Source organism: Choloepus didactylus, chromosome 12, assembly GCF_015220235.1.
Source record: "Choloepus didactylus isolate mChoDid1 chromosome 12, mChoDid1.pri, whole genome shotgun sequence".
Taxonomy (NCBI): Eukaryota; Metazoa; Chordata; class Mammalia; order Pilosa; family Megalonychidae; genus Choloepus; species Choloepus didactylus.
The window spans coordinates 40,814,529-40,829,880 of record NC_051318.1 but is presented as its reverse complement, the minus strand read 5'-3'; the positions used below and the strand labels follow the sequence as shown (position 1 = coordinate 40,829,880).

The window sequence follows — 15,352 nt, the reverse complement described above, 5'->3', positions numbered from 1 at the left end:
CTTGGTCACTACTCAACAGGAGAAGCTTTTCTGGTCACTCAGTAAATGGGCCAGAGTAGCACACCCAAATGAGGAATATGTTGTCACCAAAATCCAGAGGCCAACTAAGCATTGTTCCTCTTTTTTGTTCGTAGGAGGGCCCATAAGCAACAGCTTATCTTTCATCTTAGAAGGGATATCTTGACATGCCCACACCATTAGACACCTAGAAACTTTACTGAGATGGAAGGCCCCTGTATTTTTGTTGGATTTATCTCCCATCCTCTAACATGCAAATAACTTGCCAAAAATCTAGAGTAGTAATCAACATGATATCATCAATATAATGGACCAGTGTGATATCTTGTGGGAGGGAGAAACGATCAAGATCCCTGTGGAAAATATTATGACATAGGGCTGGAGAGTTGATATAACCCTGAGGTAGCACAGTGAATGTAAACTGCTGGCTTTGCCAGCTGAATGCAAACTGTTTCTGGTGGTCCTTACTAACAGCTATTGAGAAAAAAGCATTTGCTAGATCAATAGCTGCATACCAGGTACCAGGGGATGTGCTGATTTGTTTAAGCAATGAAACCACATCTGGAACACCAGCTGCAATTGGAGTCACCACCTGGTTACACTTATGATAATCCACTGTCATCCTCCAAAACCCATCAGGATTCTGTACAGTCCAAATAGGAGAACTGAATGGGGATGTGGTGGCAATCACCACCCCTGCATCCTTCAAGTCCTTAAGAGTGGCATTAATCTCTGCAATCCCTCCAGGAATCTGGTATTACTTCTGGTTTACTATTTTGCTAGGCAAGGGTAGTTCTAGTGGCTTCCACTTGGTCTTTCCCACCATAATAGCCCTCACTCCATGAGTCAGGGAACCAATGTTAGGATTCTGCCAGTTGCTGAGTAGGCCTATTCCAATTATGCATTCTGGAACTCGGGAAATAACCACAGAATGGGTGGGTCTGGGGACCCACTGTGAGATGGAACTTAGCTAAACTCCATCAATCACCTGACCTACATAAGCCCCAATTCTGACTGATGGACCAGAGTAACGTTTTGGGTCTCCTGGGATTAATGTCACTTCTGAACCAGAATCTAATAATCCACAAAATATCTGATCAGTTACCCTGGTAAAAGGCTGTAGGTCCTGCTGGGGAAGACTGGGAGGAACATGTACAGCATAAATTGTTGGCAGTGTAACAGGGACCTTCCCCAAGTGTACCTGGCCTTCCCCTCACTCAAGGGGCTCTGGATCTGTAAACTGTCTCAAGTCTGGAAATTGATTAAGGGGCTATGACTGTCTGTTTTTGTATTTCAAGGTAGATTTTTGTTCCCTTGACCTAGAATTCTTCTGCTTATACAGATCAAACAAGAATTTAGTAGACTGCACATCTATTTTACTACTAGGTACTCCGTGATCTACTAGCCAACACCATAAGTCTCTGCAAGTCAGATTATTTTGACTCCTGCTTTGAGATGTTTTCCATTATGGTAGCCACACCCACCTTGTCTTTGGCAATTAACTGCTGCCATGTGGTTTCTGCCAACTCGGGATCTAATTATCCCCACTGTGTTTAAGGATTCCAGCTCAGTAACAGCAGTTCCCACAGAAATATCTGACCTACAGAGAAGGACAACTACAGAGCTCTTCAGGGATGATGGAGCTAGTCTTACAAATTTATTCCTCACAGTCCTGGGAAATGGTGTGCCCTCTGGACATTCCAGAGGTGTGTGAGGTCTTCATGATAAATCCACTCTAACACTCCAATCTCTCAAAGCCTTAAAATCCCCTCCTCTACATTATACTAGGGCAGTCCTGGCATTTGGACCTCAGGTAATGTCGGCCACCTTTTCATCCATGTTTCAGCCAACCACCCAAACAACCTGTTAACGCCCTTTCTAACCCCTGGAACTACAATACTGAATGCAAAATCTCTGCTTTGTAGGCTCATATCAGTAAATTCAGCTTGATCCAACTTTATATTCCTTCCACATTATCCCACACCCTTAATATCCATTCCCACATATATTCCCCTGATTTCTGCCTGTATAAATTGGAAAACTCATACAGTCCTTTTAGAGTATAGCATACTTCCTCATGGGTCACACTTTGTACCTTACCTTTGGCACCTGTTGGGACTTTAGACTAGTTATAGGTCTTGAAGCAAAGATTGGTGGTGGGGGTAGGTCATGAAAAGAATTAGAAGTATCCCTCAACCCATTTACTTCAGGAAATTCTGTTGCAGTTTCATCTCGTGAAACAGAATTAATTGCTCCATACAGAGGAGTGAGGACTGCTTCCTCAGGGGAGGTGATTACAGGCTTAGCAGGCACTGAAGGGTTAATCTCTTTAGGTAGCGGTTAGATGGCAGGCTCCTTGGGGCAGACTGGAGATCGGGAAGCTGCTTCCTCAAAGGAGGCTGGAGGTTGGGTAGCTATCTCCTCAGGCATGCTGGAGGTGGGGGTGCTGTTTCCTCAGGACAGACTACTACAGGTGTATCTTACAAAGACTCAGCAGAATCCAGGGTTCCAATATCCTCAATACCATTATTAGAAATCCATATGTCCCCATCCCAAGTTTCAGGATCCCATTCTTTTCCAATCGGTGCCTTTATTTCAATGGCAGACACCCCGCGAGGTTGAAATTTTAGTTTATGTTGCAAATCTGCTACTTGCACACATAGACTCTGGGTCTGGTTTTCAGAAATTTCAAGTATGTGGCCACAGGAAATAAGATTTTCTTTCAGGGAACACACAGAAAACTTTACATCTTCAAATCTGAAGCCTTTAGCTCGTCCCTTTCTCTTATAACTTCACCAGAGTATCTAAGAACAACCAGCCAACCTTATTATACCTCTTAACTCTGCAAAACTCTGTGAAGGTGCTAAAAACACTGTCACCCAGAGCGTTCCTTTGTACAAGAGTATGATTAGGAGAATCAAATAGTGACATTTTGTGTATCTCCATTGACAACTCACGCCATGGACTCTCAGTGCCATCTTGATTATTGGAAATGGAGTCATTAGTGCCTTTGAATCGAATCAAGGTAGAAAACCAACTGTAAAATCCCATTTTAAGATTCTGTTTCTCAAAAACCACTTCTGGTATCAAGCTGTATTAGTCACAGTTCTCTGGGGATACAGAATCAACAAGAGATATTTATGAATATAAGATTTTATAAAAGTGTCTCAGGCAACTGTGGGTATGCATGAGTCCAAATTCCATAGGGCAGGCAGCAATCTGGAAACTCCAATGAAGGTGTTCAATAAACTCCTCAGGCAGCTAACTGGCAACTCCAATGAACTTCTCAAGAAACGCTTCGCTGGCTAGCCAAAGAAGTGAAGTTCCTCTATCCGTCTTGTTTAAAAGTCTTCAAGTGATTGGATTAAATCTACCTGCTTGAATTCTCTTAGTGAAAGACACGCCCTTCATTGATGTAATCAGTCACAGCTGTAGCCAACTGACTGATGATTTAATAAACCAGCTTTCTGGTTTATTAACCAGTCACACAAATGTCCTTGCAGTAATGGTTAAGCCAGTGCTTGGCCAAGTTGACACATGAACCTAACCATTACACTATTCTTATAGTATGTTTAAGTCCATTCACAATATAAATATGGGTGTGATTGGATTAACCTTCGCCATTTTGTTATATGTTTTCTTTTATCTCAATTGTTTTCTATTCATCTGTTCTTCCTTTACAGTTTTCTTTTTAGCTTAAAAAATATGCCTTAGTATACCATTTATATTCTTATGTTTTTAAAATTATATTTTTAAACTTATTTTGTTTGTTCTAGTAATTACTATTTGCTGTTTGTTCTAGTAACTACTATTTGCATCTGAATTTACCAAAATATATTTTCATATTAATAGTAACTTAATTCTAGTAAAATCTAGAATCTCAGAATCAAAACGGCTCCATTTCCTCTCTCTTCCTTTGTGCAATTATTGTCATAGATAGTATACCAAAGTAAGTTAACACTTTTGTTTTAAGCAATCTTTTGGGTTTTAAAGAAGAAAACAATAGCAAAAAAATATATTTACATGATCTTTTACATTTACCCACACATATATATTTCCTTTACTACTATCATTTCATTTTGTCCTATGCATATGAATTACCATTGCATGTCATTTCCTTTCGGCCTAAAGGACTGCCTTAAGTGTTTCAGTGAAACAGCAATAAAACTTCTTCAATCTTTGTTTAACAGTGAATAACTTTATTTCAACTTCATTTTTGAAGAACGGTTTTGCTGAATACAGGATTTTTGGTTGACATTTTTTCCCCCACATTTTCAAGATGTCATTCCATTGTCTTCTGGCCTCCAATCTTTCTCATAAGAAATCAGCCATTAACACTGTTGCTGCTCCCCTGTCAGTGACTGTGAGCCCAGAATAGATACTCTTTTTTTTTTTTTTTTTACATTATTGTCTAGTTTTATATTTATTTTGTGGACAGACGATTTATGCTTGTGTCTTAAATAAAACAGTATGTAGCTGAATTTTGTTTTCAGTGCAATCTGTCAATCATTATTTCCTAACTGTATTCAATCAGCTGGTAAAAAAGATAGATTGGTGGGCCAACATGGTGTCTTTAACACCAAGCTTGGAAAACTATGTTATCTCCATTTACATTTCATTGGCCAATCCTAGTTACATGTTCCCAACCCAAATGCAAGGTAGTATATAGTAAAAAAAAGAAGACACTAGACTGTTATGTTTTTTCAAAATCTTACAGATTTTCTTTCTATGATATATTAACCTACTTCATGATACTAGCAACTTAGAAAAATCAGATCATTCTCTTTCTAACATAAATATTTTAATTATCCAGGAATTTGGTTCATTTTCTAAACTTTAAAATTGAATATTAATATGCAAATACATGCACGATGGTGGTGGAGGTCTATCTTTTTTTTTAAATTAGAGAAGTTAAAGATTTACAGAAAAATCATGCCTAAAATAGAGGACTTTCATATACCACTCTATTATTAACATCTTGCATTAGTGTGGTACATTTCTCACAATTCATGAAAGAACATTTTTATAATTGTACTATTAACTATAGTCCATTGTTTACAACAGGGTTTACTGACTGTGTTGTACAGCCCTGTTTTTTTTTAAAAAAATCTATTCTAGTAACATATACACAACCTAAAATTTCCCCTATTAATCATCTTCAAATATATAACTCAGTGCTGTTAATTATGTTCATAATGTTGTGCAACCATCACCATTATCTATTACCAAAATTTTATGATCAGCCCAAATAGATACTACATACAATTTAAGCATAAATTCCCTATTCCTTACACCTTCCCTGCCTCCAGATAATCTATGTTCTAGAATCTGACTCTATGAGTTTGCGTATTCTAATTATTTCATATTAGTGAGGCGATCATTCAATATTTGTCCTTTTGTGTCTGGCTTATTTCACTCAACATGATGTCTTCAAGGTTCATCCATGTTGTCACATGGATAGGAACTTCATTCCTTTTTATGGTTGAATAATATTCCCTTGTATGCATATACCACATTTTATTTATCCATTCATTAGATGATGAACACTTTGATTGCTTCAATCTTTTGTCAATTGTAAATGATGCCGCTATGAACATTGGTGTATAAATAACTGTTTGAGAGTCCCTGCTTTTAATTCTCTGGGGTATATACCTAGAAGTGGGACTGCTGGGTTATACAGTAATTCTGTACTTAACTTAAGAACTGCCAAACTGTTGTCCACAGAAGCTGCACCATTTTTCATTCTCACCAACTATGAATGAGTGTTCCTGTTCTCTGCATCCTCTCCAATACTTGTAATTTTCCATTTTGAAAATGGCCTTTCTACCAGGTGTGAAATATTTTATTGTGGCTTTGATTTGCATTTTCCTAATGGCTAGTGATGTTGAGCAACTTTTCATGTGCCTTTCGGCCATCTGTATATCTTTTCTGGAGAGAAGTCTATTCAAGCCTTTTGCCCACTTTTTAATCTGGTTTTCTTTTTATTGTTGATTGAAGGATTTCTTTATACCTTCTGGATATTAAATCATTATTGGATATATAGTTTCTAAATATTTTCTCCCACTGAGTTGGTTATCTCTTCATTTTCATGATAAACTCCTTTCAAACATAAATGTTTTTAATTTTTACGAAGTTACACTTATTTATTTTTTCTTTTGTTGTTTGTGCATTGGGTGTAAAGTCCAAGGTCCTGAGGATGCTTTCCTTAGTTTTCATCCAGGAGTTTTATAGTTCTGTGTGTTGGTTTCAATGTATTATGTCCCTGTGCCGGTTTGAATGTATTATGTCCCCTAAAATGCCATTATCTTTGATGTAACCTTGTGTGGGCAGACGTATCAGTGTTGATTACATTGTAATTCTTTGAATGTTTCCATGGAGATGCACCCCACCCAACTGTGGGTGATGACTCTGATTGAATAATTTCCATGGAGGTGTTACCCCACCCATTCAGGGTGGATCTAAATTAAATCACTGGAGCCATATAAACGAGCTGACAAACAGAAGGAACTCAGTGCAGCTGAGAGTCACATTTTGAAGAGGAGCTACAACCAAGAGGGACACTCTGAAGTATGCACAGAAGCTGAGAGAGGAGCTGCAGATGAGAGACAGTATGAAGATGGCGGTTGAAAGCAGACTCATGCTCCGGAGAAGCTAAGCGAGGACAAACACCCCAAGAGCAACTAAGAGTGACATTTTGGAGGAACTGCATCCTAGAGAGGAACATTTTGGGAGAAAGCCATTTTGAAACCAGAACTTTGGAGCAGAAGCCAGCCAAGTGCCTTCCCAGCTAACAGAGGTTTCCCGGACACCAGTGGCCATCCTTCAGTAAAGGTACCCCCTTACCTTGGACACTTTACGGCCTTAAGACTGTAACTTTGTAACCAAATAAACCCCTTTTATAAAAGCTGATCCATTTCTGGTGTTTTACATTCTGGCAGCATTAGCAAACTAGAGCAGTCCCCCAAAATGCCATTATCTTTGATGCAGTATTGTGTGGGCAGGAAGTATATTGCTTTTGATTGGGGTGGAGACTTTTGATTGGATGTTTCTGTAGAGAAATGATCACTTAAATGTGGGTGAGATCTTTCAATGGATAATTTCCATGGAGGTGTGGCCCCACCCATTCAGCATGGGCCTTAATTAGTTCACTGGAGCCCTATAAAAGTTCAGACAGAAGGGGTGAGCTTGCTACAGCCAAGAGGGACACTTTGAAGAACACGTACTTGCTCTGAGAGTAGATGCAGCTAAAAGACACATTCAAAGATGACCTTTGAAAGCCGAGTTTGGCTGTGGAGAAGCTAAGAGAGGAAAAACACCCCAAGAGCAACTGAGAGTGACATTCTGAAGAGGAGCTGCAGCCTAGAGAGGAACATCTTGGGAGAAAGTCATTTTGAAAACAGAACTTAGAGCAGATGTCAGCCATGTGCCTTCCCAGCTAACACAGGTTTTCAGATGCAATTGGCCATCCTCCAGTGAAGGTATCTGACTGCTAATGCATTACCTTGGACACTTTATGGCCATAAGACTGTACCTGTGTAACCAAATAAACCCCCTTTATAAAAGCCAATCCATTTCTGGTGTTTTGCATCCTGGCAGCATTGGCAAACTAGAACAGTCTGGTTCTTATATTTAATTCTTTGATCCACTGTGAGTTGATTTTTGTATAAGGTGTGAAGTAAGGGTCCACCTTAATTCTTTTGCACATGAACATCCAGTTTTCCCATTACCATTTGTTGAAGAGACTCCACGGAGTGGACTTGGCACCTTTGTCAAAAATCAGTTGGCACAAAGGAGAGGCTAAGCCTTTTTATAATTGTGCCTAAGAGTCACCCCCAGAGAACCTCTTTTGTTGCTCAGATGTGGCCTCTCTCTCTAAACCAACTCTGGAGGTAAACTGACTGCCCTCCACCTTACATGGGACATGACTCCAGGGGTGTAAATCAACCTGGCAACATGGGATCTGACTTTCAGGAATGAGCTTGGCCTTGGCAGCTAGGAATTGAGAAAGCCTTCTTGGACAAAAAGGGGGAAGAGAAATGAAACAAAATAAAGTTTCAGTGGTTTCAAACAGATTTGAGAGGTCATTCTGGAGGTTATTCTTATGTATTACACAGCTATCCCTTTTTAGTTCTTAGTGTGTTAGAATAGCTAGAAGGAAATACTTGGATACTTTATGGCCGTAAGACTGTAACTGTGTAACCAAATAAACCCCCTTTATAATAATAAACTAGGTTGAACTGCAACCCAGTAGCCTTGATTCTTGAAGATGATTCTGTAACTATATAGCTTACACTGTGTGACTGTGTGATTGTGAAAACCTTGTGACTCACATTCCCTTTATCCAGTGTATGGACAGATGAGTAGAAAAATGAGGACAAAAAGTAAATGAATAATAAGCAGCAATGGGGGGTATGGGATGCTTTGGGTTTTCTTTTTTACTTTAATTTTTATTCTTATTCTTTTTTTGTGGTAATGAAAATGTTCAAAAATTGATTGTGGTGATGAATGCACAACTATACAATGGTACTTTGAGCAACTGATTGTACACTGTTGATGACTGTATGGCTTGTGAATATATGTCAATAAAATTGAATTTTTAAAAAATCAGTTGGCTATAAAAGTGAGGGACTTAGGGCAAGGAACCAGGAAAGGAACTGTGCTGGTTTGTATATATTGTGTCCCCCAGAAAAAGCCATGTTCTTTGATGCAATCTTGTGGGTGCAGACATGTTAGTGTTTCCATGCAGATATGACTCAATCATCTGAGGGGGAGACCTTTCATTGGATTGTTTCTATGGAGGTGTTGCCCAGCTCATTCAGGGCACATCTTCATTGGTTCGCTGGAGTACTTTAAAAACAGCCACACAGGCCCAGACACAGAACAGCTGTGAATGACATTTTGGAGAACAACTGAGAGTGGCATTTTGGAAGAGCTATAGCCAAGAGAGGTATTTTGAAGACGGCCGTTGAAAGCTGATATTTTGGAGAACACCATTTTCAAATGCAACCTGGGAATAAGCAGACGCCAGCCACGTGCCTTCCCAGCTAACAGAGGTTTTCTGGACACCAATGGCCTTTCTCCAGTGAAGGTACCCTTCGCTGATGCCTTACCTTGGACACTTTATGGCCTTAAGACTGTAAGTTTGTAACCAAGTAACTCCCCTTCATAATAGCCAATCCATTTCTGGTGTTTTGCAAAAAGACAGCATTAGTAAACCATAACAAGCAGCAAGAACCTTTTCTATGGCTTTTAAGATTGTGTTTTCATAATTCAGTATTTGCTAGGTTAATGCAGCCCTTTAACTCACTGGATGCTGTAAGTGTTTCTCAAGAAATAGGAATTTTAAACTGTTTGATTCAGGGAGTTCTTGCCAGTTCAATAGTTGTTTTGGTGGAGTGACTGATTCCTGGAGATTCCTACTCTGCCATCTTCCCCTAAGTCCCCTTTTTTTTAGGTCATATCTTGATCTTCCTAAGTATCTGTGGTTTGAATGTATTATGTCCCCCAGAAAAATCCATATTCTTTGATGCAATCTTGTGGGGCAGACATATTAGTGGGGATTAGCTGGAACATTTGGATTAGGTTGTTTGCATGGAAATGTGCTCCACCCAACTGTAGGTGGTAACTCTGATGAGATATTTCCATGGAGGTGTGCCCTACCCATTCAGGGTGGGCCTTGATCAGTGGAGCCATATAAATGAGCTGACAAACAGAAGGAACTCAGTGTAGCTGTGAGTGATGTTTTGAAGAGGAGCTACAGCCAAGAGGGACACTTTGAAGAAAGCACAGGAGCTGCAGAAGAGAGACAGATTGAAGACGGCCGTTGAAAGCAGACTCTTGCTCCAGAGAAGCTAAGAGAGAACAAATGTCCCAAGAGCAACTAAGAGACATTTTTAAGGAACTACAGCCTAGAGAGGATCATCCTGGGAGAAAGCCATTTTAAAGCCAGAACTTTGGAGCAGACACCAGCCACGTGCCTTCTCAGCTAACAGAGGTTTTCTGGACACCATTGGCCATCCTCCAGTGAAGGTACCCAATTGCTGATGTGTTACCTTGCATACTTTATGGCCTTAAGACTGTAACCATGTAAGCAAATAAACCCCCTTTATAAAAGCTGATCCATTTCTGCTGTTTTGCATCCCGGCAGCATTAGCAAACTAGAACAGTATCTTTGCTCAAATTGCTTTTATCCTGTCTAGTGATTTTTTATTATATGTGAGCCATTATGTATACTATGTTGTTGAGTATTTGAATTTTGTTGAAATCTTTTAAAAAGTGTTGATTTTGCTCCGGAGGCAATTAATTTATTCATAAAGTAGCTTCATCCATTCACAGGTTCATTTAAATTCTTTTTAGAGCAGATCCAGCACCTCTTATTCTAGGGCTGGGATAAACATATTCCTAAGGCAGGGATATTCTGATGGTCTTTAATGAATTCCCAGAAAATTCAGTGAAGTCTCCCTAATCTGGCTTTTCAGAATATGAACATCTCCTAGTCCTGTGTGATCTCTAATTGCTGTTTAGTTCATAGCTCCCCTGTAGTAGTTTTTTACTCAGTAGTTTTTCATTGTTCAATCTGATGGAGTCCCATACTAAACATGTACAGTTTGCTATTTATCTAAACATTTAAGAAAAGTTTCTCGAACTTCTTCTTTGTACATCTCTGTACTCCCCGGGACCTTGCTCCACAAAGTCCAGCCACTTCCTTAGCTAGATTCCAGGTTTCAGTCTCCTCAACTTAGATACTGCTGTGCTTTGGGTTTCTTCCACTTGCCCTATAGTCCTGAAAGAGAACCTAGGCAGAAAGATAAACTGATTGTCAAGCTTATCTCATTTGCTTAATCTGGGAGGGTTAGTTCATTGTCAGTTACTCCATCATGGACAAAAGCTGGTTTTAAAGTGTTTTTACATTCTCAACCATGCATTCATGAAATATCCACTAAATATGTTTCTTTGAACTTTAAAATAATCTTTTAAGATAAGGAGAGCATATTAAATTATTTGTTAAATTTGTATAGCTTCTGTATAGTACACTTGGGATACTAAGTCAGATTGTTTTACTACAAATATTATATCTATGCTTCCATAATTCACTATTGCATTCTAATAATTTTATATATTTTGTTATTATTTTGGCTGTCTTCTACTATATTTCTCCTCTCTTCTGCTATTATCTTTTCAAATCACCTAATTCAGATGAAAATTTGGTCACTGAAAGTCATAAATTAGTTTTTTAAAAGATTTTATAATTCATACACTTTGCTAAAAACTATTTTGCTCAAATTCTAAGTTAATTAGGCTGTATAGTAGTGATTTTGGACCATATTTTTACTCTAAGTCATCTAAAGAGTACAATATACTTCCAACAAAACACTGGTTCATTAATGTTCTGACTTTCTATGAGATTCTGAGATAAAAAAACTTGGGTCACAGCATATACAGTTTGAATAACTACCTATTTTCTCACCCTCCAAATCCCAGATAATTTTAATATACTTTTTTATTATACTCCTTCCTCATTTATTTCTCTCTCTCTTTTTCTCCATCTCCTTCTACCTCTCCCTCTCTCTCTTAAGTTCTTTAGCACAAATTTTAGCCTATGCTACATATTTAACATTTACTTTTACAATAGTTTGTATTGACCCCTATGGTGTAATAAATGTAATAGTTAGGTTTTCCAAGCAGATTATAGCCCTGAGTTTAACATCACAGTAGGATCATTCAAAAGACAAGGGACTGACAAATATGTCATCACACACACCTGAAGATCTGATACTTGAATGCTTGTACAATTGTGATTCAATATAGATAATTAAGTTAGTTTAGGTAAAGACATTTTCTGAAGATCTTCATGTTTTTCATCTTTTGCTATCAAACTGACCTTTATAAAAGATACAAGCTGCAGTCACCTAAGTCCCTCGCATTATAAACTCTTACACCACTTAGTGAATAATATACTTAGATACAATATTAGCACATAACCCATAGCACTATTTTACAGAGAAAACTCTTCCCTCAAATTATTAGAGTGTATGTAGTTTGAATATCATAGGACACTGAAATAATTAGATATTTAATGGTTTTCTTGGGATATATGCAATCAGGGCAGGAAATTTACACTGCAATGGAAATTTCTTTCTAAGTTTAATGAAGAGTCATTCCTTATAATTTTGGTTGACAAGTAAAAATCCAATGAATATAATTTTAAAGATATAACTTCACTTTCTTAATAATATAGCTCTTTGTTAGATTTGTACATCCATAATAGGCCATATAAGAGATTTAAAACCTCAATTATCAAATAATCTTCCTACTTTCTTGTTCGTTCTTAATCCAGTGCTTATCAATTTCTGATTTTTCTTCTACAATCTCTTTGCCAAGCTCAGAATCAATCTTAGCTCTTTCACACCAATTTACTGTCCCTATGTGATCCCCTTCTTTGACATTCTCTAAGAAGCATTTAGATACTTTATCATTTAAAATAACATTGCAGTGACCTTTTTGTTCATGATTTTGTTCAAGACCTAGTTCACATATTGATACCTGATTAATAATTTTCTATTAATATAATTTCCTCTAAACTAATGTACACAATTTAAATTACTTTAATGGCCAGGTTAAACCAAAGTAAATGAGTTTATTTTGGCAAAGCCTAAATGTATAAAGAGAGGCTAATATTAGGTACTTCAGTTAGGAGATGCAAGAATTAAATTAATCATTTGTATTAATCCCCATGATAGGTCTGATAAGTTGTAAAATGCTATAATAATAATAAGTAATTATGACAGAAATACAAGAAAACTATACATTCTACAGAAAGTATATGTATTGCAAAGACTCACATGTACTATGGACATAAATGCTTGTGATACGTCATGTTGTTCTGCAATATAGTTGAAAGTTCGCCAAAGAGCAACTCCAGCATCATCTGTTCCATCAACTTCATCATTTGTATTAAGAATGAACACAAAACCAATTCTGGGAAGAGAAGGTGAATCTTGAATATCTTAACTGTTTCTTAAACCACAATAAATCATTATTAAAAAAAAATCATTAGCCTAAACATCGAGATGGAGGGAATGTGTTAGTAGATGGGAGAAAAAAGTTTGATTTGTAATGCCTATTCAACCAAGTCCACATAACTATTTGCATAACTACAAAATGCTAAACTGTCTCTGGTTGTGACATTATCAAAGGACCCTGTTCTTTAGGGAAAAAAGTAAACATGTTATCTTAATACAATCTGAGGGAAAAGGAACTCTCTGTAAGACCCCAAAGTCATCAGACCATTTTCTCAGGAAGATGATCAGACACCTTTGATTAACGGAGTCTATGAATTAAGGCAGATGATTCTTGACAACATACACCTATGTTGTATCAGGCACTAGAACTAAACATTGCTTTGAATTAAACATTAATACTCTGATTAACATAACATGAGTATAGTGGACTTCCTTCAGTTGACAGTTTAATTTTATAAATTGGCAATTACCTAAGGGAAACTTTATGATAATAGAACAGTTCAGCAATTTTCATAAAATCCCAGGTATATTCTTGAGAAGGATCAATAAACATAACCTAAAAGAAAAGTAGATAGAACATAATCACTATTTTGTTTTAACCCTTTAGGATATTTACAAAATTCAGGTACAGTCTAAATTCTGTAGCTAAAAAGTATGAAATTCAAGGTATAATTTTTTAGAAACTTCTGGAAATGGTATTCTAAGGAATTTTAAGGAAATGTATCTAAGAAAATGTCAATTTATGAAATATTTCTAAAAGCTGAACATCCAAAGATAATTATACATGGAATCTAATATTAGATCAATTATCTTTTTAGAAGCACAGTATAAAGTGTATACTTTACATAAGTAGAATACATTATGCTAAATATTTGTTGGATTTTCTGTGTTAAAGTTTTTAAAAAAGGAAACAGAAATTGTTTTCTGACCAAAATGGTGTTAAAATAACTTCTTGGTAGTAAATAAGATACTCACTTCCTATGTGAAAAAACAATAAAAGTCCTCATTTTCCTACACATTACAAGGTTCTCTTAAAGTTGTTTAGATATTTAACACTGTAATAATGAACTTTCATGCAGAGATGAAAGTGATATTTATGTATATTATATTAAAGTGATATTATATATTTTTGTCTGAAAAGTGTTAAACTTTAATCAATAGTAGCTAATAACATAGAACAAGGAAAAGTTCTATAATAAAGTTCTTTGAGAAGATATAAAAGTAATCAATAAACTTAAAACTTACAATTGATATTATAAAAGTACATGAAGGCTGAATTAAAAGAGGAAGTTTAGGTGACACTGCTAGCTTTTTGTACTTGGTCACCCATGCCACCTCAAGCTTGTTGCCAGCAAATAGTTCCTTCCTAACAACTCTGATGCCTATTTCCCAATAGCAGTAAAATTTAAAAAGATTGATATCTTTATAAAAGATGCACCCAAATCAGCAAAATATAAAACTTACCAAATTATGAATATTACGTCTTATAGAAGGTATAGTTCCAGAGAATGTTGGCTTCAGAAGTTCCTGATAACTTGCAGGCCACGAGACATACAAATCATCATGTTCTAAGTCATTAATCCACTAAAAAATAATCAAAATATCTGTGATAGCTATATTTAGATAATCATTAAACAACTTCCTAAGACAGCCTTTCACCATATAAATGAAAATGATAATATACGTAGGATTTTCTGTATTTCTGATTAAATACAGAAGTCAGCTCATTATTGTTTAAATTAAGGAACACATTATGTGCAAAAATTTTATGTGCAAAATAACAAAACTTCTAACAAAGAGAAGTCCAGGAAAAGATGGCTTCACTAGTGAGTCTACCAAAAATTAAAGAATAATCAACCCAAATCCTTTTCAAACTCTTCCATAGAAAGAAGAGGAGGAAATATTTCCTAACTAATTCTATCAAGTCAGAATTACAGTTATACCAAACCCTGATAAAGACATGAGAAGAAAAAAAATTACAGACCAATATTCCTTATAAATATAAATGTAAAATTTTCAACAAAATACTAGCAAACTGAATCCAACAGCATATTACAGAATGATACACAATTCAAAGTGGGATTCATCCCAGGAATACAAGAGTGGTTCAACATAAAAAAATCATTCCATGCATGCAGGCATGATTAATAGAACTAAGGGAATTAACTATATCATCATTTCAATTGAAGCAGAAGAATCTGACAAAATCCAACACCATTACATGAGAAAAACACTCAAAAATCTAGGAATATAAGTGAACTTCCTCAACATGATAAAGGGCATTCAGGAAAACCCATAGCTAACATGTTCAA

At 36.7% G+C, this 15,352-nt stretch overlaps 1 protein-coding gene across 1 annotated transcript in view; it reads right to left on the bottom strand.

Moving 5' to 3' along the window:
* The window catches only part of UGGT2 (UDP-glucose glycoprotein glucosyltransferase 2), a 319,097-nt gene that overhangs the window by 152,142 nt on the left and 151,603 nt on the right, over positions 1-15,352 (bottom strand). Inside the window, exons 13-15 of the mRNA XM_037799694.1 lie at positions 14,505-14,624; positions 13,511-13,596; positions 12,861-12,996 (exon numbers count right to left, since the gene is read on the bottom strand). Coding sequence (XP_037655622.1) covers positions 12,861-12,996; positions 13,511-13,596; positions 14,505-14,624 — 342 coding nt within the window. The remainder of the gene's footprint in view (positions 1-12,860; positions 12,997-13,510; positions 13,597-14,504; positions 14,625-15,352) is intronic.